This window comes from Tinamus guttatus, unplaced genomic scaffold (assembly GCF_059628265.1).
Source record: "Tinamus guttatus ecotype Peru unplaced genomic scaffold, ASM5962826v1 Tinamus_guttatus_pri_ptg000430l, whole genome shotgun sequence".
Taxonomy (NCBI): domain Eukaryota; kingdom Metazoa; phylum Chordata; class Aves; order Tinamiformes; family Tinamidae; genus Tinamus; species Tinamus guttatus.
This window is the reverse complement of record NW_028288964.1, coordinates 545,919-567,068: the sequence shown is the minus strand read 5'-3', so window position 1 is coordinate 567,068 and position 21,150 is coordinate 545,919. Positions and strand designations below refer to the sequence as shown.

The 21,150-nt window shown below is 41.6% G+C and overlaps 1 protein-coding gene across 1 annotated transcript; it reads left to right on the top strand.

Moving 5' to 3' along the window:
* The first annotated feature begins 1,791 nt into the window (after positions 1-1,791).
* KLF6 (KLF transcription factor 6) lies at positions 1,792-10,264 on the top strand. Its single transcript, XM_010223879.2, has 4 exons — positions 1,792-2,059; positions 4,595-5,168; positions 6,877-7,000; positions 7,434-10,264. Exons 1-4 carry the CDS (start codon positions 1,958-1,960, stop codon positions 7,483-7,485), a joined length of 852 nt encoding a protein of 283 aa, XP_010222181.1. The 5' UTR covers positions 1,792-1,957; the 3' UTR covers positions 7,486-10,264.
* Positions 10,265-21,150: the final 10,886 nt, after the last annotated feature.

Sequence of the window (21,150 nt, the reverse complement as noted above, 5' to 3'; positions counted from 1 at the left end):
AGTTGAATAATTCACCTATTTAAATGAAGAGGGTTTATTTTTCTCCCCACACTTTTCTTTGGAAACTAGGTTTGGCCACAGGTAGACACAAAACTATCTTGACCGTCATCCACAAGGCAATTTTAGATAGACATTCACTTGCTTGCTCCCGCGAAGCCAAGTAAAGAATCCAGATCACGCAAACTTAGTTGTCCCAGTTTAGTTGTTTTTAATCTTCTGTTTAGGCTTACTTTTTAGGCATATAATAACGCTTTAATTCACCTTCAGCTTTTTCTTCACACACACAAAAACCCCAAGAATTCATTCCAGCAGCACCAGTTGTTTGTGTAGGGAATCCCCATGTCAGCAGTTTCTGCAGGGTTAGGTGATGGAAAGTCAGATGGGGTGACACTTTCTCTGCCAGCCATCACCAGTCCCCAGAACACAATAAGAAACAAACGCTTGGTATTTTAGTTACCACCTGTAGGTAACTAGCAACAGATACAGAGAAAAACCAGGGAAATGGAAACAACAGACTAGTCGGAACATTAGAGGAAAATCAGAAGTCTTTTAATAACAAACTCATTAGACACATTTGCGCCATGTGCTGGACGCTCCTTTGGAAAGTAAAAACCACAACCTTTTAAAGTTATATTAAGACATCCATAACTCTCACAGGAGCAAGAGCTGGTCTTAAAAACAGCAGTGCTCCAACACGACTGCAGAACTATCTGCACTTGTGTAAGTGTGCACCAAAGACTCAACTCCACCAGAGACTGGTGGCTGTCGCAGGTCAAGTGACAACAGGGATACTGACTTGTGGAGAAGGGGGAGAAGGAAGGAGGGGAAAAAAAAAAACATATATGTATGTGTGTGTGTGTGTGTACATATATATATATACATATAACGAGACAGAGAGCACGCACTTTCAGCCCTTCCGTGCGCAGGAGAGCCGACCCACAGGACGGGGCACCTCACAACCCAGCTGCGCACCCGGCACTTGGCTTGTGCCTCACGATCCCTGCGGGTGCCGCGGGCACCAGCCTGCGCGGCGAGGGGAAGCTCGAGCCGCGGGGAGGGTTCCCGGGGCGGGACAGGGGCCGCCGGGACAGGGGCCGCCGGGACAGGGGCCGCCGGGACAGGGGCCGCCGGGACAGGGGCCGCAGCGCCCTCAGCGCCCTCAGCGCCCGCCGCGAGCAGCGCAACGCGCGGCCGCCGCCCCTCCCCCGCCGGCAGCTCCGCGCGCCGCACACACCTCCCCCTCACGAAACCCAGCGGCTCCGCGCTTTATATACCCTGCTAAAAATAGCCTGCCGCCGAGCCGCCCAATCAGCGCGCACCGAATTTCGAATGGGGCCAATGGCGGCCGGCGTCACGGCCAGGCTCGGTCACGCGAGGAGGAGCCGCGCTGCCTGCCGCCCGCCCATTGGCCGCGTCTGACATCATTGGCGCGCGGGCCGGGGGGGCGCGCGGCGCGCATTGGGCGGCGGCGGCGGGCGGCGGCGCGGGCGCGCGCGCGCGCGCGGGGCGGGGCGCGCGCGGCGCGGGGGCGGGGCGCGCGGCGGCCGCGCTGAGCTTGGCCGGGGCAGGTTTCGCAGGGGGTTGCATTTGCAGCCGGCGCCGTGTTTGCAAATATTGCGTACGCTCCTGCGCAAGTGTCCGCCGCCGGCCGCGCGAGGGGAGAGCCGCCGCCGCCTGGGAGACGCGCTACGTTGCTGTGCAATTAAACTTTGCATGAAACTTCGGGTCTTTTTTCCTCCTTAAGCTCCTAAAGGAATTAATATATATCTATATATATACATTTTTTTCTTCTTCTTCTTTTGCTTCTCTGGAAAGAAAAAAAAAAAAACGGGGGGGGCTTGGAAACTGAGACGCGAGACGTTTGACATCCCCCCCGCATACCCCCCTCACCCTTGCACACACAGGAGGCATCTGTGTTTTTGTAACCAGCACTGACTTTGTTGTTGCAACTCGCGACATGGATGTTCTCCCAATGTGCAGCATCTTCCAGGAACTCCAGATTGTGCACGACACGGGGTACTTCTCAGCCTTGCCGTCCCTGGAGGAGTACTGGCAACAGGTAAACGAGGATGTCGGTGGTGGTGTCCGTGTTGTCGTGGTCTGTTTTTAAGCCGTGAGAACGGATTTAAAAAGAAAAAAAAAAAAAAAAGGAAAAACAAAACAAAAAAAAAAGAAGGAAGTGTCAATCTGGGGAGTATTGAGCACAGACGTTTAAAAAATGCTTTGAAGCAGGTGTGTTGCTTTTGAAGTAGCTGGATTTTCTTCCTTTCTTTCTTTTTTTATTAGTGCTATTATGTATGTTTTCGGAAGCGGCTCCGAGGGGGATTTAAATCCTCTGCGCGTCTCCGTCTCTTCGCGCGGCCGCCCGAGCGCGGCTGTCAGACCCGGCCGCACTGTCCCCGCTCCGCTCCGCTCCGCTCCGCTCCGCTCCGCTCCGCGCTCCGTCCCTGCGCGGCCGCGCTGCGCTCCGCCAAACTTCAGCTGCCCCGCGCTGCGCAGCTGCCCCTTGTCACCCGGCTGCCCCTCTGCCTTGCGCGACCTGCTTATTTATTTATTTTTCTTTACCCCCTGGCCATGATGGTGGGGGTGGGTTGAAAATAAACACAAATAAAGGGACGGCAGCGGGGCAGGGAAGGGGCGCGCAGGTAGGGATGGCCGGGGACGTTTCTGCGCGCTCCTCCGCGGGCTCCCGGCTCCGCTTGCTCCGGGGAAGGACGCGCAGCCTTTGGAGGAGGCTGAAACGCGAAGTGCTACAACCTTCACATGCCTCCTAATTGCGAGCAATGTCTCTTTTCCCTCCCTGCCCCCTTCCCTTTCAGCGAGGCAGCTCCACGGTACGTGATTGAAATGGAGCTAAGTAGTTTCCTTCAGGCATTTGGGCTTCTGGCAAAGGGCCAGCCCTGGCTCCCAGTAGCCTTCCGAGGCATTTAAACTCGCCGAGAGCTTCTCTCTGGTCCCCATTACTAATCTATCTAATGAGGAATTTAAATTAGCTGGGAATATTAAAGTTTAACAAGATCTTAATAAATCCTTTTTTTCTTCCCGTTTTCTTGGGGGAAGTCGGCACGCTATTGTGTCATCTGCATCAAAACCCTTCTCTAATGTGAACCAGTGACCAAATTATGGGGAAATACAGAAATACTGAGTGCGTGGTGGTACATTTTTTTTTCTTTTGTTACTCTTTTTTTTTTTTTTTCCTATTTTTCCTTTCATTTTTGCCCAGGCTCTCAGCCTGGTCAGAACATGTGACCCAGTTTAGCCGAACGGTGCTGGAAGCGAAGGGACACCGATCCGCTCCCCTCAGACAGATGGGAAGGGGCTTGAAGGGGAATGCATGGCATTTGGGATCAGGTTTTGCTACTGGGATTGGAAGAGATGATCTGGCTAAAATAAGTAGAGTTTGGTATGGAAACTTGGTGTGTCCATCTTCTGTGTAACGTTCCCATACGAATTGTTTCCTATAGTGGAAAGAATAATCCCAAAACATCGTCTTGTTGCCATAACAGCTCTTAGCCCTTTTTTTTTTTTAATATATATTCCTCTGAGAATGGCTAAAAAGAATATATGCTGAAATTGAAAACCTCAGTTCTGGCCATTTAAGGTGCTTGTGCTTTTTGTTTTGTTTTGTTTCAGGAGGGTAGAAGAGACCGCGGGGCAAGGGGGAAGTTGTCCGTGTACTGTTGCATGTATATTTGAACAGAGCACTTTCTTGGCAGAGGGTCAGGATTTTAAAAGGAAGTCTCCTTTGGCATTGCGTGAAAGAAACAGGGAGATGACTCATACAGTTGCACTCTTGGCCAGTAGATAAAGTTCTTGTTCATTGTGGAACTCCCAGCAGGACCTCAGAGTAATTTCCCGTTCTGCATCCTATCGAATGGGACATTTCTATCCTGGGACTTTTTCCTCTTTTCTGTGCCGTGGTTGACATGCACCGTGTTGCTCTGAGACCCGCGTGGGGACTCTTGAAGTTGGGTAGCATGCTCATGGAGACTCGGGGAAGTGACATTCTTTGAAAAAGTCGCCTTTTCCTATGCAGGAAAGGGGTGGTCATCTGCTGCTGCACGGATGTCCCCGAACACGGAGCCGGCAGCTCAGCAGCCCTGCTCAAATGTGCCTTTGTTTTCTGGCACAGCGGTGGGGTCAGAGCACATTGTGTTCACTTGGGTCCTTCCAGCCTCGTGCTTGTGTGCAGCGGGGGCAGAAAACAACTCAGGTTAGACATGGAGGCAGACCAGAGGGTAATTATTTGCTGTGGTTCTTTATGGTGCTTTTCCACATGAGCCTGCTAAAAATACAGATTTGATGGGAACGATTGTAATTTGACTGACTCATTAGAAGGCTATTTTGAAAACCCAAGCTGACTTGCACCTTCAGCTGTGTGTTTGAACTCCTGCCCAGGTCTCGGAAAGTGATTTCTTTTCATCGTAGCAGTCACCTAGTTACGGCTGGAGGAGTCTTTAATTTGTTTTGAGTGTGGAAACCTCAAATCGAACCTACTACATTCCTGCATGCTTTTTGAAGTGTAAAATACAATCGGTTTTATTTTTAAGCAAGCTTGTAACTCCTTCTCCTTCTTCCTTTCTCTTTTACCTAGACATGCTTAGAGCTGGAACGGTATCTTCAAAGTGAACCCTGCTATGTATCAGCATCTGAAATCAAATTTGATAGCCAAGAGGATCTCTGGACCAAAATTATTCTGGCGCGTGAGAAAAAGGAGGAATCGGAACTGAAGAGCACATGTGTCCCAAAAGAGGACAGTCCTCCTAGCCAGAACTTAGAGACCAACAGTTTGAATTCTGATGTAAGCAGTGAATCTTCAGATAGCTCCGAAGAACTGTCACCTACCACCAAGTTTACCTCTGACCCCATCAGCGATGCTTTAGCCAGTTCAGGAAACTTGAGCTCATCTGTCACTTCTACTCCCCCATCATCTCCTGAACTGAGCAAGGAACCTTCTTCTCAGCTATGGAATTGTACGCCGGGTGAGCTGCATTCACCGGGGAAAATACGTACCGGTACCGCTGGAAAGACTGCAGAGAAAGGTACCCCTGTCAACGGTGACACCTCACCAGATGGCAGAAGGCGCGTCCACAGGTGTCATTTTAACGGTTGCAGGAAAGTTTACACCAAAAGTTCACATCTGAAAGCACATCAGCGCACTCATACAGGTTAGTAACCATATGCTTATTAAGAGTTGGCAAGTGCGGCAGGGAATACCCCTGACGACTGTGTTGTCACTGTGTTGCACAATCCCTGGGTGGGAGCCCAGGTTTGGAGAGATGATGTAAGAGAGCTACAAGCTTAGCAGCATGGGCGACATCACTTCCTCATTCCCTTCGTAAGCGAGCTGAAGCCAAGGCTGTTGGCCTGTACATGAGTCCTCTGCCATGGCAAGGAGGAACCACTCACTTAAGCAGGCTATGGTAGTGGGGAAGCTGCAGCAGGACACGTCCTCAGGAGAATTTGCTAGCCAAATTGGACACTAGACCTCTGTTGACATTCATTTCAAAAGTAAAACCAAACTGAGACTCTCTTACAAAAAAAGGAACTTCGTATCAGGAAACTGGGCAGAAAGCTAAATAGAATAAGAACATATCTACAGAGATTATTCTGTATCAGGTCTATTGAATCAAACATCTCAAGGCCTTGATTGTCTTAAGTGTAGCTATAGTTGTAAGTCACTGAACATATTTTTAGCATGGTATAATGTAAGTAAAAAATTTTGGAAAGCCACAGTATGTTCTAGTCCTTGTAACTAATCAGCCTAATAGGGCCTGAAAATGTACTAATGTGAAATGTTATTTAAAATAACAATTCTGTGTGTTATTAGGCTGGAAAGCAAGGAAGGTAGACACTTCAGGGCTTCTATAAATATTTTATGGTTGAAGTGGCTGGCTGTTTTGCTTTTGTGAGCATTAATATTCTACATCTCTCCATGACTGCAGTTAGATATGTAGAGCAACTCACTGGCTCAATAGCCATAGCTTCCCATGGGGAATTAGACTGTCATTCTTGGTGTGTCAGTCCTATGCATTTGTGGGTTTTTTTCTTTTTTCTTTTTTCTTTTTTCTTTTTTTTTCTTCCCAAGTGTAGACAGAGGTAATTCAAAGAAAAGATCCTATTTTGACTCATGAGCTCAGCATTTTCATGGGAAGTCTGAGCAAGCTTGATGTTCCCATTGTCATGTGGAAGTCAGATAAAGCAAGATTGTTTCAAGAGGAAAGAGCAACTTCCACTGAAATCTTGGTGGCTGAGCAGACATAAATAGCTGCCAGTCTCAGAAGTATTGCAGAACTGTTGCCCTAGTGCTCTGTGACTGAGAATGAACACTGCAATTTCAGCATTCAAGAAATACCGCTGCCAGTCACAGGAACAAAGTGGTGTGCATGCTTTTTTCCAAGAATCTGTGGCTCAGCAGAAAGAAGGCTGCGTGTTACGCAGATGAGCTGAGTGACAGAGGACTTTGATGCAATCCAGCAGCCTAATTGCATTTTGGAGACTTGCTCTGCTGTCTTTAATCACCTTTATGGGGTGAGGGATACCTCTTTGGAAGTAAAGGTGCCATTAGAGATGAATAGGAGTGGTAGAAAGATGGGTTTCTTTGTTTCCTGTGAGCCTGTGCAATAACTTTTTTTTTTTTTTCCCAAAAAAAAAGAATTGGATTATATGATGTGCTGTTACAGCAAAATAGTTAAGTAGGAATCCTGTGGATGAATTTTACAGCCTTCTTTCCCTATGTCTGTTGAAGCATTAGATACATAACGTAAAACTAGCTCTTTTTTTGGGTTGGAGGAAATCTGCACAGGAATGAATGGGGTAGCTCCTATCTTTGTTTGAAAGAAGTCATGACTAACTCATAATCTGTTTTCTTTGTAGGGGAAAAGCCTTACAGATGTTCATGGGAAGGGTGTGAGTGGCGTTTTGCAAGAAGTGATGAATTAACCAGACACTTCAGAAAGCACACTGGTGCCAAGCCTTTTAAATGTAGTCACTGTGACAGGTATGTGACTGAAATGCACTTTCTTAAATAGTTATTTTTAATCGTTGCTGGAAAGCGAGAGTAGGCTGCCTTTCACAAGGTTCACTTGTGAAGGAATTGCTTCAGGAGACAATCATGTCTAGTATTTTTAATGAATTATTGTATTTTCACACTTAAAAAAAAAATCATGCATTTCAGTAATCACCTGGAGGGAGGTTTGCTGCCTGATGCTGCAGATGGGTTTGGAGAAACCCCTAGCGTTCGCACCTCGCGGCAGATGGCCTGGGTACACAGTGGCACCTCGCGCATGACTGTGTACCCAGGCACTGCCACATGCCTTCTGCCTCACGAGCTGCCTTTGAGAACAGCAGAGACATGGGGGATGCATCACCTGGGGATGTCTTGCTCTGTGCACCAGCGACTAACGTGCCATCCCACGCTCCTTCCTCCGCAGGTGTTTTTCCAGGTCTGACCACCTGGCCCTTCACATGAAGAGACACCTCTGAGTGGGTCAAGAGGTGACTCCTGTGGGCTAAGAGGCGTCAAGGTGGAACAGCCTTGAGCAGAGGGATGCGTGTTCCAGCCAAAGCATGCCATTTTGCACCCTACCCAGTTGCCTCCAGGACCTCTCTTCCTTGAAGGTCTTTTGAGGGCTAATAAGTCATGTAAGAAACGGCATAGCAACCGCGGTGCGTGATGTTTGGGGTTTCCTGGACTCATACACTGGTATCTAACCTTCTGAGTGGCTCCTAAGCCTTTGCCGTGAGCATGTGCACTGAGAATGTTAATGATTGGGCGACTGTATGTTATGAGGATCTATTGATGACTGTATGCCGGGGCACATTTTTTTTTCTTGTGGTTGTTTTATAACTGTAAGAGAAAAAAAAAAAAAAGTCTGAATGTCTTGTATGTAAGGAATATCTTGTGAGATGGGACGACCACCAATCATTTCCAAGGGGCGGGGGGGAGGGCTGTCTGCACCTTTTTTGAGGGAAAAACAGAGAGGGGAAGGGGGGGACAAAAAACAAGTCAGGATGCCAGGATGGAGACGGGGGACCACCCCGTTCCAGTGTGAGAGGAGCTTTAGGTGTCTGGTGCAGCTATTAAACGTGCAATGTGTCAAGTAGCTTGTTTTACTTGCTACAGAGCTCATTTGTAATCCATTGTATAAGCTGTGTATTTACAAATGTAACACAACTATAACTTTTCATTATAATACAAAGGTTATTGCATGGTTCTGGGGAACTATATGCTTTTCCATTCTTTAATCAGGACTGCAGTTTTGATTCCAGTTAAGAGCAGCTAAAATACAATTGGTCTAATGTTACATAATGTATGGAACATGAATAATTTTTTCTGTTGGGTGGATAAAACCACTATTGGTTAGAAACTGATTTTTCTCATGCAGCTAATTTTTCTCTTATTTATGCCTTGAGGACTAACTTCTGGTTTTCTAGCTGTTAATGCACTGTTGACCTTAATAATGGTGCCTTATGCAAGTGACCTTCTCTTGTAGGGGGTCTTATACAGGGGTATGGGTGATGCATGCTTTATTAAGGCTCTCTTTTCACCTGGCATTGTACTGTATCAAATGTATAATATAAGGGGAGAAAAAGGTTACTTCCAGGGTCCTCCTTGACAAAGACGAATATAGAGAAAAGTCGTTCATGTCAGTACAGTATTTGTTTAACTTAGACAATTTGACTGTGTTACAGTATAATGCATATGCCAATTGAATATCTGACCAGTTCTGCCACCTTGAGACTTTTTTTATATTGACCTTGCACAACAACTGTGTATATACACACCCCAACTGTACTTAATATGTCAAGTTTTCATACATATTAAAGATACAGAAGTATTAAAAAGATGTATTTGCTTAAAAGGCACAAGTTTCACATCTATATATCTAGCTATCTGTTGGTCATACAGAAAGAAACTATATTACTTTTTTTTTTAAAAGTGGGCAGAAAAATAATTGTGTATGTATATTTGTGTGTACAGTCTGTGTATGTGTGTATATATATAGATAATATATAAATATTTTTTTTAAAAGGAAAAAAAAAACTAGAACACATAGCTAGAAAATGCCACAGCCCATTAAGATTTCCCCACTCCCCAATATGGTCATTAAGGAGACAAAGAAATGAAAGATACAGTTATTAAAATCTAGCATTTTTAGAGGCTTTACCTTTAGCTTAATGGTATGCTAAAGGCTCTGTTGGCATTCAGTCCTTCTCAGACTGCTGACTGTGTTTGTAGTTATTAGGTTGTCTGGAATAGCGTATCTGTGGCCATTTAAGAATGGTATGAACTGAATATTGGCATGCTAAAAGAATATTAGCTGTGCGCAGATGAACTGCGTGCAAATTTTGGCCTTCCAGCTTATTGGAGGACTTGTAAGTGAGCTAGTTGTTGTGGTGGTTGAGCTCTAATTTTGCATAGTTCAGCTCAAATAAAGACTGTTTTTCCTAGAGTAGAAATAGTCTGTCCAAAAGCAGTATTTTTTTTTTAAACCAGCTCACTACGGTTGATGCAATGAAAAACGTGATCTGTTTCTTTTTCTATTTATTATTGGTCTTGCTTACTATGCTAATATTTTGGTATCTTTTCCTGGAAATGTATGTAGATAAGTGGTTTAAAAAAAAAGTATATGCAAGTTATTTGGTTCTAAGGAATACACAGGCGTAGATCATTCTCATTTCCTTTTTTGTTTTGTTTTAAGATGCCTGAAATGCACTTTTTTTCCAAAAACAAACAAAAAAAATCCCAGAAAATGGTTTTAGGGTTGGTTTTTGTTTTGTTTTTAACTTGTTTGCAATGTCTTTGGCTTAGCCATAATTCTGATAAACAAGAAAGTAAACAAAAGCAAAAAAAAAAAGACCCCAAACGAGAAAAAAAAATAAATAAACTTGCACTGGCTTGTCTCAATTGAGAATTACCATCAGACTTGTGTGAATGGGGTGGGGCTGTGTGCCATATGTCAAATGCCTGTAATTTTCTTAATAAGCAAGTACATTTTGTTCAGGTGATAACTGAGCCTCAATCAAGCTGAAAAATAAAAATAAAACATTTTTGCTTGAAATTTAGAAGAAAAAGTTTCTATTAGTGAAATTTCTTTTTTTGTTTTTGAAGCACCCTGTTATCTAAAGAATCTCTTTGTAAGATTTTTGTAAAAATTTTGTTTTACAAGATTTTATTTGAAATTGTTTTTTGCAAGATTGTTATATTTCTGTATGAATGTATTTTTTATTGGAATAACATAAAAAGAAATTCTTATCAGCATCACGTGTCTGTTTTTCTCCTCTCTGAAAACAGCATGCACACAAAGCCATGTAACTACCATGTTGACACGTCATCTTAAGTCATCTGATCATGGGCACAAACATCTTGGGGCCATGTGGTTTTGCAGACGATAAGCCCCTTTGAGAAAATAATGTTGGCATCAGCAAGATAAAATGCTTCCCTATCTAAAAAGCTGTTGCTGATTCATCTTTTGCCTCTATGGAATAACTAGTTAAGAGAATCACTATAGCAGGGCCGCACCTTTCTTCCAAATTATTTGTTCTGGAGAGGTGGCTCCATGCAGGACAAGTTCTCAGGTGAACTGAGTTTCAGTGGGCATCTGCAGTGTAGGAAAGAGGAGGAATGAGGTGGCTGGTCTGAGGGCATCTACATGTGATGAGTTAAGTGGGGGTGCGGGTCTTCCAACTGTTTGGGTGCTGAGGAGGTGAGCCCAAAACCTGGGGGGGGGGCAATTGCAGGCAGGAGAGCAGAGAAGGGACTATGTGAAATTAGCCTGGCCCAGATATACAAAGATTTCTGTCTGCTGTTGTGCTGACCTGACCCACGTGTTGGTGACATTGGACCAGCCAATGGGAGCATCTGCACAAAGAACATAAACAGCTCTTTAAAGCATGCCTGGCATGGACACTGGCTTTAGACTCATCCATGTCTTGTTCAGTGTTGCCTTGTGGCTTCTGCTGCACCCATGCTTCATTTAAAAATCTCTCAAACACAGCATAACACCAGTGACAAAAAATAGTGCATGGTATTTAAATATTTCTTGATTTTAGATTAGAAATTTTCTAAAAAGATACCAAAAAAAAAAAAAACATCAAATAAGTCCAGTCTGAAGAAACTGTGTGAAGGAGAGACCTGAACCATCTACTTCAATTAGACTTCAATTAGTCCTGTGATGGACTAGCAAGCAGACCTGAAAAACCTGTGTGGTGCTCCTTGACACCTTTGCATATGCAGGAAAGCAAAGGAAGTTTAAGCAAATTTGAGATCTGCAGTGAGAGTGGAATAATGCATTTTACCACTGCATTTTTGATTGCTGTGAGCAAAGCCTCATTTCTTCACATTACTGTAGTTTGGATAAATTTCACCCTCTTAACACCTTCAAATAGTAGTTTGTTTCTTGTATTGCTAGTATCATCAATGTTACCTAATCCATCTTACTTAGGGAGATTTTGTTTTTTTGTTTTGATAGCTTTCTTTCTCCTGTTTTGCACCTCAGGTAAACTTAAACACTTTTGCGAGTGCCTCCAAACACTTCTACCAACAAACAGTGAAACCTTGGTAGCATCTGGGAAACTTAGCTGTAGTTGCAACAGAAATAAACAAAGACTACCAAGTACTCAGGGGTTGTGACATTTTGCCTTCTTGTCTGCACAAAAAAAAAAAAAAAAAAAAAAAAAATTAACTGATTTTGACCCTGGAGGTTCTCCACCCAAAATACTCAGTGGGTGAGTAATACAGAGCAAGGGTTGGCAAATTTTTGTTTATTGGGTGTGTGTCTTCTAGGGCAGTGTCTTACTGTACCTTTTAAATACAGCCTGATAACTACATTATTAAGGCTGTTATTGAGGTTCTATCCCCTTTTTTAGAGCAATTGCACTCTCTAAAAAACAAACAAACAAAAAAAACATAGTACTCAAGCAAAAGGTCTAGGGAATGCAGAAGTCTTGAGCAACAAGGAAACGGTGAAGCAGAAAGCAATAGCCACTGTGGGGTGGGTGCATTTCAACATGCGCATCTGCACTCTTGCTTAATTCCAGATTTTGAAACACAGAGCAAAAGGGAAGGGATGTGAATTTGAGGGTGAAAATGCCAGGTGACTTATGCAGAGCATGAACCTTGATAATAGCCCCAGCAAGTTCCAGCAACTTCACACGAGGTGAAAATGCCGACAAAGCCCATGAGCCAACATGCTAGCTTCTTGCTGCAGGGGTTAGCATACGTACAGGCATACAGAGTTCAGGATGAAAGAGTTAATATCCTGAAACTGAACCTTTTTTCTTTTTCTTTTTTCATTTTTTTTACTTCTCTTGTGTGTAAAAAATCCTAGCATACAAGTGCACAGTGCCAGTACAGTGTACCATTTTTTTCAACAACTATGTATTTATTATAAATATAGGATGATTTTGAAGTCCACAATGGATAAATTATTGTTTTTTTTTTCTTAAATTGGATGTTCATATCATTTAAATATTACTTTCTCTCTCCTTTCTGAACCATATTATTATTCACAGCAAGCCAAATTTAGAACAGTTGTGCTTGTTAGAGCACGTTGAAGACAAACTATTTTGTTCTTTTCTCTTTAGAGGTCGTTTATGGTACCATTGTCTTTGCATCTGTTTTTTACCTCTCCTAGTCCTCTAAACTGCTTGAGCATTCTCTCTTTATTTTCCTTAATTGCATTGAAAGCTCTGAGGAATGAAAACAAGCTCTGTAAATCGCACAAATAGCATCAGCAAAATTGCAAACGAGCAGAAGGAAGAACACTGTGGTGATTGTTTCAAAAAGTAGCTGAATCTTATTTACACGGCACTAACAGAGTATTGGATCTTAGACAAAAGGGACAGGAAATTTTGTTTAATAAGGGGTAATGCCCATGCATGGGACTATGGATGGACCCCTTGGGATCCTTCGGAGGTCTCCTTAGACTTGACCGGAAAGTGGAGTTAAGGTAAACAGTAAGGGGAGCTCTAACTGCACAGGAGGTTGTGGTGATGAGGGAGGGAAGAAATAGGTAAAGAAGGTTTTGCCTCTAATTTTAAAAGTGTAAGAGGTTCTTTATCTCCTCCTTATTACTCCACTCTTCCAGACTCCATGGAGACAAAACGGTTGGGAAAGGAGATTACTGCAGCTTTGCCTCCTCAGGTAACATTGTGCTATAGAGTAGGCTGTAGAGGAGGCAAGGGGACAGTGCTGCAGTTCGGTCACAAGAGGATACCAGGAAATCTGGACCAGACAGAAGTCTGTCTGCTATTGCTTCATCTCCACGAGGTCCTGTAGCCATTAGGCATTAATAGAGTACTTCTGAAATAAAGTCTCTGACATGGTAAGAATCTCTGCTGAGATTATAGAGTCCAAGGCAGTAGTACCTTCAGTTTTTTCACTTTAGCTCTTTTACCCTTTACACTGGCTGTTTCATACCTTATTCATGGTCCCTAGATATATGGCATTTATTTTTGATCAAACCTGTTGCAATACTGTCTCATAACTGTTTGAGCTCTTACATGTAAGGAAGAATGAGCAGATGGAGTATTGCCTTTACACATGGGTCTACAGAGGTTTAATCAGTCTAGGATCCATTGGAGCTATCCTGGGAAATAAGGGTTTCCAGGTTCATGCATTAATATCATGAGGACTTAGTCAAAAGCTCATTTAAGTCAAGGAGAAATTCCTCTCTGAATTCAGCTTGCTCCAGACTCAGTCATTTTTTCGTAGAACTGGACCTAGGGAGGAGGTACATTTGAAATCCATTCAGAACCAAAATTTTATTCAATGACATTTATGACTATATTTTATCCATTTTTTCATGAGCATTTGATAGCTGGAGTCGACTAGTGCAAGCATTACAGAAATCATCCTCTTAACAGAAATGTGATGTTTTGCTGAAACCTACTTTTGATTATAGACTGATAGTAAACTTTGCAATTTGCACTGCAGTTCCAGTCACCCCACAGCCACACCATCATTTGGTAACTTATAGCAGTGATTATATTCAACTGCAATGTTTTCAATCTGAATGCTTCACAAATTAGTAGCTGAGAAATTATTAACTGAGGAAATTAGCTGGATTTGTAGGCTGCCATAGCAACAAAGGTGGCCTATGGCTTTAAAAAAAGTGCTGCATCAGATGCAAGCCAGCGTCTTTCGTTAAAAGAAAGAAAAGCTATTCTGAATTTCCAATTGAGGCTACAGCCTGACCATGTTCTTGAAATATAGGCTTATAATTTGTCACAGGAAAAATAACTCCATAAAGCAAAACCACTAAGGTGTTTTAAGATGATCTATTGTGCGGAGGTGTCTAGCGCAGCCATTTTGGATTGGTGTCATGATAGGAAACAGATGGTATATGTGCTTATGTTTAACATTTAAGGCGGTATAGAAAGCAATTGGGAGGTGATGTATTTTGTTAATGGACGAGTAAAGCCTCATATGTACAGTTAAAATAGGAGGTAAAAAACAAGCAACATTTTTTTCAGCACAAATGAGGCAATGCAACAACACGTTTAAGTAGATTTATTTGACTTGTTTCACTTTAAATAATTTTAATGAGAAATTCTCTAAATGTTTTTGAGCGGAGATAGAAAGTAATCTGGTAACCACATGTCTTGATGTAAGCCAAGCTGTTCTTTAACAGCAGTTTCTTTCAATACAATATAAATTTAGCTGGAATTAGCATTGCTGAATATTAGTCCCTCAGTGCTTCACTTGCTAAGCTTCCATCTTCCTTTTATTGCCTCTGTGCATTTTAGAAGCAGAGTGTGTGGCCAGCTCTGGACAAAAGCAAATTATCTAAGTGGGCTGGGGAAGGGGATATATTTACTGAATTTGGTAACATAGCAAACACTTCAGTAATAATTCAGGAAGGTAGCAGCTCTGCATAGTACAGTACAATATCTTTTTTCCGCAATGTGCTACTTTTTGAATTAGACACTGAACATACTAACAATCGAGTTATGCATGCAAAGCTGCATTTTCCTGACTTGTATAGGCTTCATCCCACTGTATGTTATTTTATTACACAAGATTTATCTTTGAATACACAGCGATAGTTGAATACTATTGTTAATTTTCAAGCTTCGCTCAGCAAGTTGCTGAGTCTTCAGGGTTTTCCTTTATTTGTTCTTGCTAACTATGAAGAGGACATTGAGGGCAACTGGATTTTAATAGATCTTCACTGAAATTAATTATTCATCAGTAGTAGAAGTATTGCCAGTAGTAGTTAGACATCTAGATGAGACCCAGGTCTTACTGTGGTAAACTCTATAGGGAGATGATTCTATCCATGCTCTACCAAATTAGGCCAAGGCACATATGGAATTACCCACACTGAAAGATAAAGAAAGCAATTTTGCAAATTGGTCAGATAATCTCAGGGGTTTCCCTTTCCTGGCCCAACAGATCATACTATTGATATTTTACCATAATTCTATACACTCTTACCTGCCTGTCCAGATGGACTCATTCCAGACACTGAGATGAGAAACTGCCGTGAAGAATGCCAGACTTCAGTGCTTTTCAGTGAACATTTTTAGGTTGGACCTTTTAAAGTCCTTTCCGGTCTAACAAGATTAAGATATTTCTTATCTTTTCTTAATATTGTTTTGTATTTCTAAACATCTTCTTCTGGCAATGTTTGGTGTATTTTATGTGAAATGCTTTGGATCATATGAGCTTTCTTCTTAATTTGAAAAAATTGCTAATAATTAATCTTTAATCCCACAGATAGTAAAGGATACATAAGAGATGTAATAATGTTATAGTATTAATGGGATTTGAGCCGTAGTAGGAAATAGATACATTATTCATAAGGATTGATGGTCTTCAGTGTCCTAACAGCCCCTTGCAGGGTTTTGGAGGCATTAGGCTGGTCACTGGAGTAAGGTTGTTCTAATATTCAGTAAGCTAATGTAGAAATATAACACAAATTTAAAAGCAAAAACTAATCAAATCCTAAATATGAGTACAGTGATAGAGATCCATCTCCTAGTTATCTCCAGAAACCACCCTGCCTCAGAGGGCTGTCAGTGACTTGTCCCTATTATCTTTAATCAAGCAGAAGAGAGAGGCATTGAACGCTACAGTAGATCTGTATAAAAAGGCACTGCAGGTGAAATCTATAATGCTGTGTTTCCTACTATGCGCATGCTACTGTCCTGCCCCCATTCCAGCAAGGAAAGAAGGAGACAAAGGGATGAAGCATTTCTATAGCACATGTGACACCCTGCATAGCTGCTTCTAATTTTAATCCCCAAATTCCAGGCCACAGATGTTTTGTAGGGCAAAAATCCAGCCTGGATACCTGTAAGTAAAATGCACAACAAAGAAGCTGACTAAAAGGGATATTGGCAATAAAATTTCTAGCTCTTGAACAGATGGCATCTGTGCAGACACAGGTCCCTGTGCTTTGTGACAACACATTATTTATTTTATGTATTATAGATAACTCTTTTTTTAAGAGTGTTTGTGTGTTCTTTCACCTATCCAAACAGATTAGACCCTTACAGTTTGATTATCAGTATATAAAATTACTAGTCACCAAACAAATGTAACTGAGTATTTCAATATTAAAAAAATATCTTCTTCATTAGATGTTAAGTGGTTTGGGACAATGATGAAGTCTTAAAAAACTAATCTGTTTGGTCAAGAGAGAAAAAGATTAATAAAAGAATAAAGAGCTTTGGGATGTGGCTTCTCTTGGCACAAAGGGTAGCACCCAAAGTCTGTTCAAATATTCATGTGTACAGATAGTCTAATGCAAAGCAGATTTAAAACTTGGTTCTCAAATAAGCTCCATGCAGTGTTCTGACCCTCACCTTCTGTCCTCTGAGATTAGTTAAAAAAAAAAAAAAAAAGCCATACAAGACGACTTCTGAACACTGTGGAGGACTAGAACCAATACTGATAAGGGATGGAGAGGCTTCAAGTAAGAAATTTGCATGACCCTGAGCCTGCACTGTTGGAGTCAAGGGTGAAGCAGATACCCAGTCAGGAGCAGAAGCAATGTCTGGAAGGCTAGAGCCTTTTGTGATACTGGATATTTGAAAGGACAAGTCAGAGCAAAGGTGCTAAGATTAAAAATCTTGGGCCTTAATACTGAAGTGCTGGACTTTTGCAGTGTTTGATGAGAGACCCTCACCTTAATATCTGTCTAGGAATCACTTAGTAGTAAATGAAAAGGCAGCTGATCAGTACCCTGAAGTTTCCCGTGTATGTTAGAGTATACGTGTAGATATGAGGCTACATTTTAAGACTAAAAATAAATCCTAGATTTGAAGGTATTATTAAAGAAGGAATCATGACAGAAGCTAGGGAGTCCAAGAATCTTCAGTTTTTTTTTTTTATTAAAATTTATATGGACATAAACACAAACAAGCGCACATAAATGGGAACAGCTTTCTTGTCTAGGGTTTTTTCCTGTGTGATCTTACATTCCTCTAAAACAGTGTTCTTCAAAAGCCATCTGTAATCTGTAGGACTGATAATATGTCAGCCTTAAAGTTGGGTATAAGATGAAACCAGCTAAAAACACAGAACAAAATCAAAAAGTCTGTTCTAGTAAGATAGATAAAAAAGGGGGAGGCGGGGAGGAGCATTAAAGGCAGGCAACTTTAAGACTTCTTTTTAATTTAATGTATTATGGGAATATGAATAAGCTACTCATGTCAATATTGAGGTTGTTGATGGTAGCTAACCAACCATAGATCCAATCTCTTAGCAGCTAGCAAGCAGTTTTCAAGGAAAAAAAAATTGAAAAGTAAAATAAAATGTAATATGATACTGAATGTAAGTAAAATTCTGTTTTTGGATCCAGCAGGGTGCATTCAGAACATGTTTTCATGATATGCTTCGCAATAAAAGCCTAGAACCTGAAAAATACGACAACAAATACAAAGTCCTGCTATAAAATGATGCGAGCTGGTCACACTGAGACAACTGTAGCAAAATCCTCTGTTAGCGTAAATAAGTAGGCTTCCTTTGACTTCATTGGCCAGAAGATATTGGTCATGATTTTCAGGCTGATCATTTTTCCTGAAAAATGTCTGAAAAAAAGTTATTAAAGCAAAAACATGCCCTAAATCTGATATGTTCCTTTTTTAGCATGAAATTCTAGGAAGTAACAATGCCCAGGTCCTTAAAATTGCCTAAGGAGTATCACGGAGTCTTCCACTGGAGAGAATTTATATGAGCATTGCTCTGAACTGACATTTTTCCTTTCTGCTGTTCCACCTAACATTTTTATCTCATTATTCTTAGCAGTGGTAAGTAACTATGACAGGAAGACAGAGTGGAAAATTAAGGCTTGTTAAGACTATTATGCACCAAAAGGATCATGTCATAAATGAGATTTTAGTCTGCCCAGTTTGGGATATAATTAAGTAATCATGTTCAAGGTGGATGAGTTTGAGACAATAAGAGGCGACTAGAGGTTATTCAGCTTCAAAAGGGCAAATCTTTTATGGCAAGAAGTTACAGAGACGCAATTTCCGTGGTGGTGCTTTGTGTGAGTTACAGGGGTCTTTCTCACCATAGGAGGGGAGTGGGGTTGGTCATCCCTCAGGATGAAGCCCATGCAGAGAATGCAGTGTGTAGTGTGGGCACCAGGAGACCTTGCCAGATAGTCCTGCTTGCCCAACACCATCCAAGCGGGCTCCATGGGACCAGTGGTTGACAATAACCACTCTGAAGCAATGTGGCTGTGCCTTGCACCATGGCAGTGGTAGCCAGGAAACTCAAGTATAACAACAATAAATGTGACAGCCTGGGAAGGAATTGCCTACGCTGAAGATTTCACTAACACTTAATTCACTTTTGAGGAAAGCACTTTTTAAAGCCAATCATCAAGGCTGTGAATAACGACTGTATTCCAATACCATGGACACAACAAGGAAGTATCAACGAAACCACAACAGAAAAACAGCAAGGCTTTTTCTTGGCTTCAGGAGAATACAATGACTCTAATGTTGCTGCTTGCTCATAATTTCCTATGTTATCAGCTTGGAAAGCTGGGCAGGACTCAGCTGAATCACTGCTCAGAAGTCAGTCCAGAATGTGAGTGAGTGAAAGAGTGTGTGGATATAGTGACATGTGTGTTTAGTGTCAGTAGGGATTTTACTGCAATACTTAAGGGAATAATGGATGATTTTCTGGCCTGCAAGTAGCAACAATCATTACAAGAATCATTTAAGAAAAAAGAATATTGAAGCTATCCTACCACAATACCGCAGCACAGAATTTTTCGCTGAAAAGAGCAGCTTAGAAGAACTTCAGAAACACGCTAACAAAGATAATACCTTGCTGGGTACCTTTTATTACACACGCATAAGGAGACTGAGCTGACATGGCAGGAGGGGAGAGGGCTCAGGAAAGGAGAGGAAAAGAAGAGGGATCACAAGCAGGGAGAAAAGGCATTTTTAAATATAATATTCTTCTGAATTCAAGATTTAAATGCAGAAAGTATTCTTCTAGTTCACGTTCTCTACACTCCTTCTTTTTTAATTCCTCAAACCCAAAGAGTGAGAAAAATATTTCCTCAGGATTTTGCCCTGCTATTCACCTTTCTCAGGGAAATGATGTCGATTTAAAGCTGGGCTTTCTTTGAGGTTTATTTTAAAAGATGGAGGAAAAATAGTCCTTTCCCTTTTACCTTTTTTGTTCTTCCTCATTTTCTCTGCAATGGGAAATATGTACATGCATAATATGTGCTTATATATGTAGACATATACCTATAAATATATATTTATATAAATATATGCACATTCATATATGTACAGATATAAAAAGGGTAGAATGTCCTATATATTCTCCATGCTCTGCTCTTCCCATTATATGGGTGGGATGACACACAGAAACAAGTGCTCACATCCCTGCTGTCACTGTCCCTGCTGGTTTCACCCATGTTTGCTCTCAGAGTTATTGAGGATGACGCTTTCTATTCTGGCAGTTATGGACATATATTCTCCAGACTAAAGTTACTGAAATGCAGTGTATCATTATAGGCATCAATATTGCATCAGCATTTCCTGGAGATTTTGTCAGTCCCAACTTCTCATTGTGAATTTTTAATGACAGGCCCCAGCTTAAGAAAGAATAGCACCAAAGGCGTACTTCTGTTTTTAAAGCTTGAAAACATAGGACGTCAAGCAGTCAGACCTATAAGGAGTGAGAGAATTAAGTTAGCCCAGCTGTGCTCTGCTGGGCTGAATCTGGTCCAGCTTTCTAGAAATGCTGGTTCAGCAAAAGCAGATATCAAGAAATGTAACCAGAACAGCAGGAGCAACTAGATTTCAAAGTTCCCTTTGTCACAAACCTCTTTCTTTCATTTTTTGAATTTGAAATATCTGGTAAACACATTAAATAATCTTTCTCCTTCAGCTCTTTTTACAGTGCAGGGAATGATGATTGATCTTAAAACGTATATTTGGAGTGAAGAGTTTGTGAATAAATGTTGTATTAATATGGAATCAGAACTAGTGAAGTCCCACAGAATATTCATGGCAAATTTAAGTTTTGCTTAGCAACCAGATTCTTAACTATTTTGACTAAGGATCCTTTTTTGTTGTTGTTATTGTTTTCTATTTTTGCTAACAGATACACAGGAATTTGAAATCTATGTGTTTAGAATGACCCAGATTTTTTTTTTGTAATGTTATGAGAAATGACTAGAGACAGTAATCTATATTTCCTGTAAAAAAAAAAAAGTCTTCTATCAGCCCCAGCTGCTAGACCCATAGCTATAGCAGAGGCAGACATATATTTTCTAAAGTAAAGCCAGAGGTTAGGTACTAAAACTAAACACTGGAATACACATGTGAATAGTATGCCAGGTAAACGGCACACCAGGGTGTCTAAGGACATCAGCTCCTTAGAAATATGAGGGGCTCTTTTACCCTCTGCCAGTTTGAATTTGGGATATCTCCATCAAATTCAGCTAAGTCAGAGCAGTGTAAAACTGACATGATAATACAATGCGATCCCATGTGTCTGCGTAACATCTGCCATCTTCATCAATTCCAAGATTGGACCTGGGCCACACATATAATAAACAGACTTCTATTGCTTTCTCAGGAAGAGACAGCTGCCAAATAGTCATACTTGCAAAATGTCTAGGAGCTCAACATTGAGCTAAATGTTAATGCACCCCGATCCTC

Excerpts from the sequence above, each read along its gene's own strand:
- KLF6 (XM_010223879.2), top strand. The coding sequence starts at position 1,958 with ATGGATGTTCTCCCAATGTGCAGCATCTTCCAGGAACTCCAGATTGTG. Across the intron at positions 2,060-4,594 it reads TGGAGGAGTACTGGCAACAG|ACATGCTTAGAGCTGGAACG; the intron begins GTAAACGAGGAT and ends TCTTTTACCTAG. Across the intron at positions 7,001-7,433 it reads AAATGTAGTCACTGTGACAG|GTGTTTTTCCAGGTCTGACC; the intron begins GTATGTGACTGA and ends CTTCCTCCGCAG.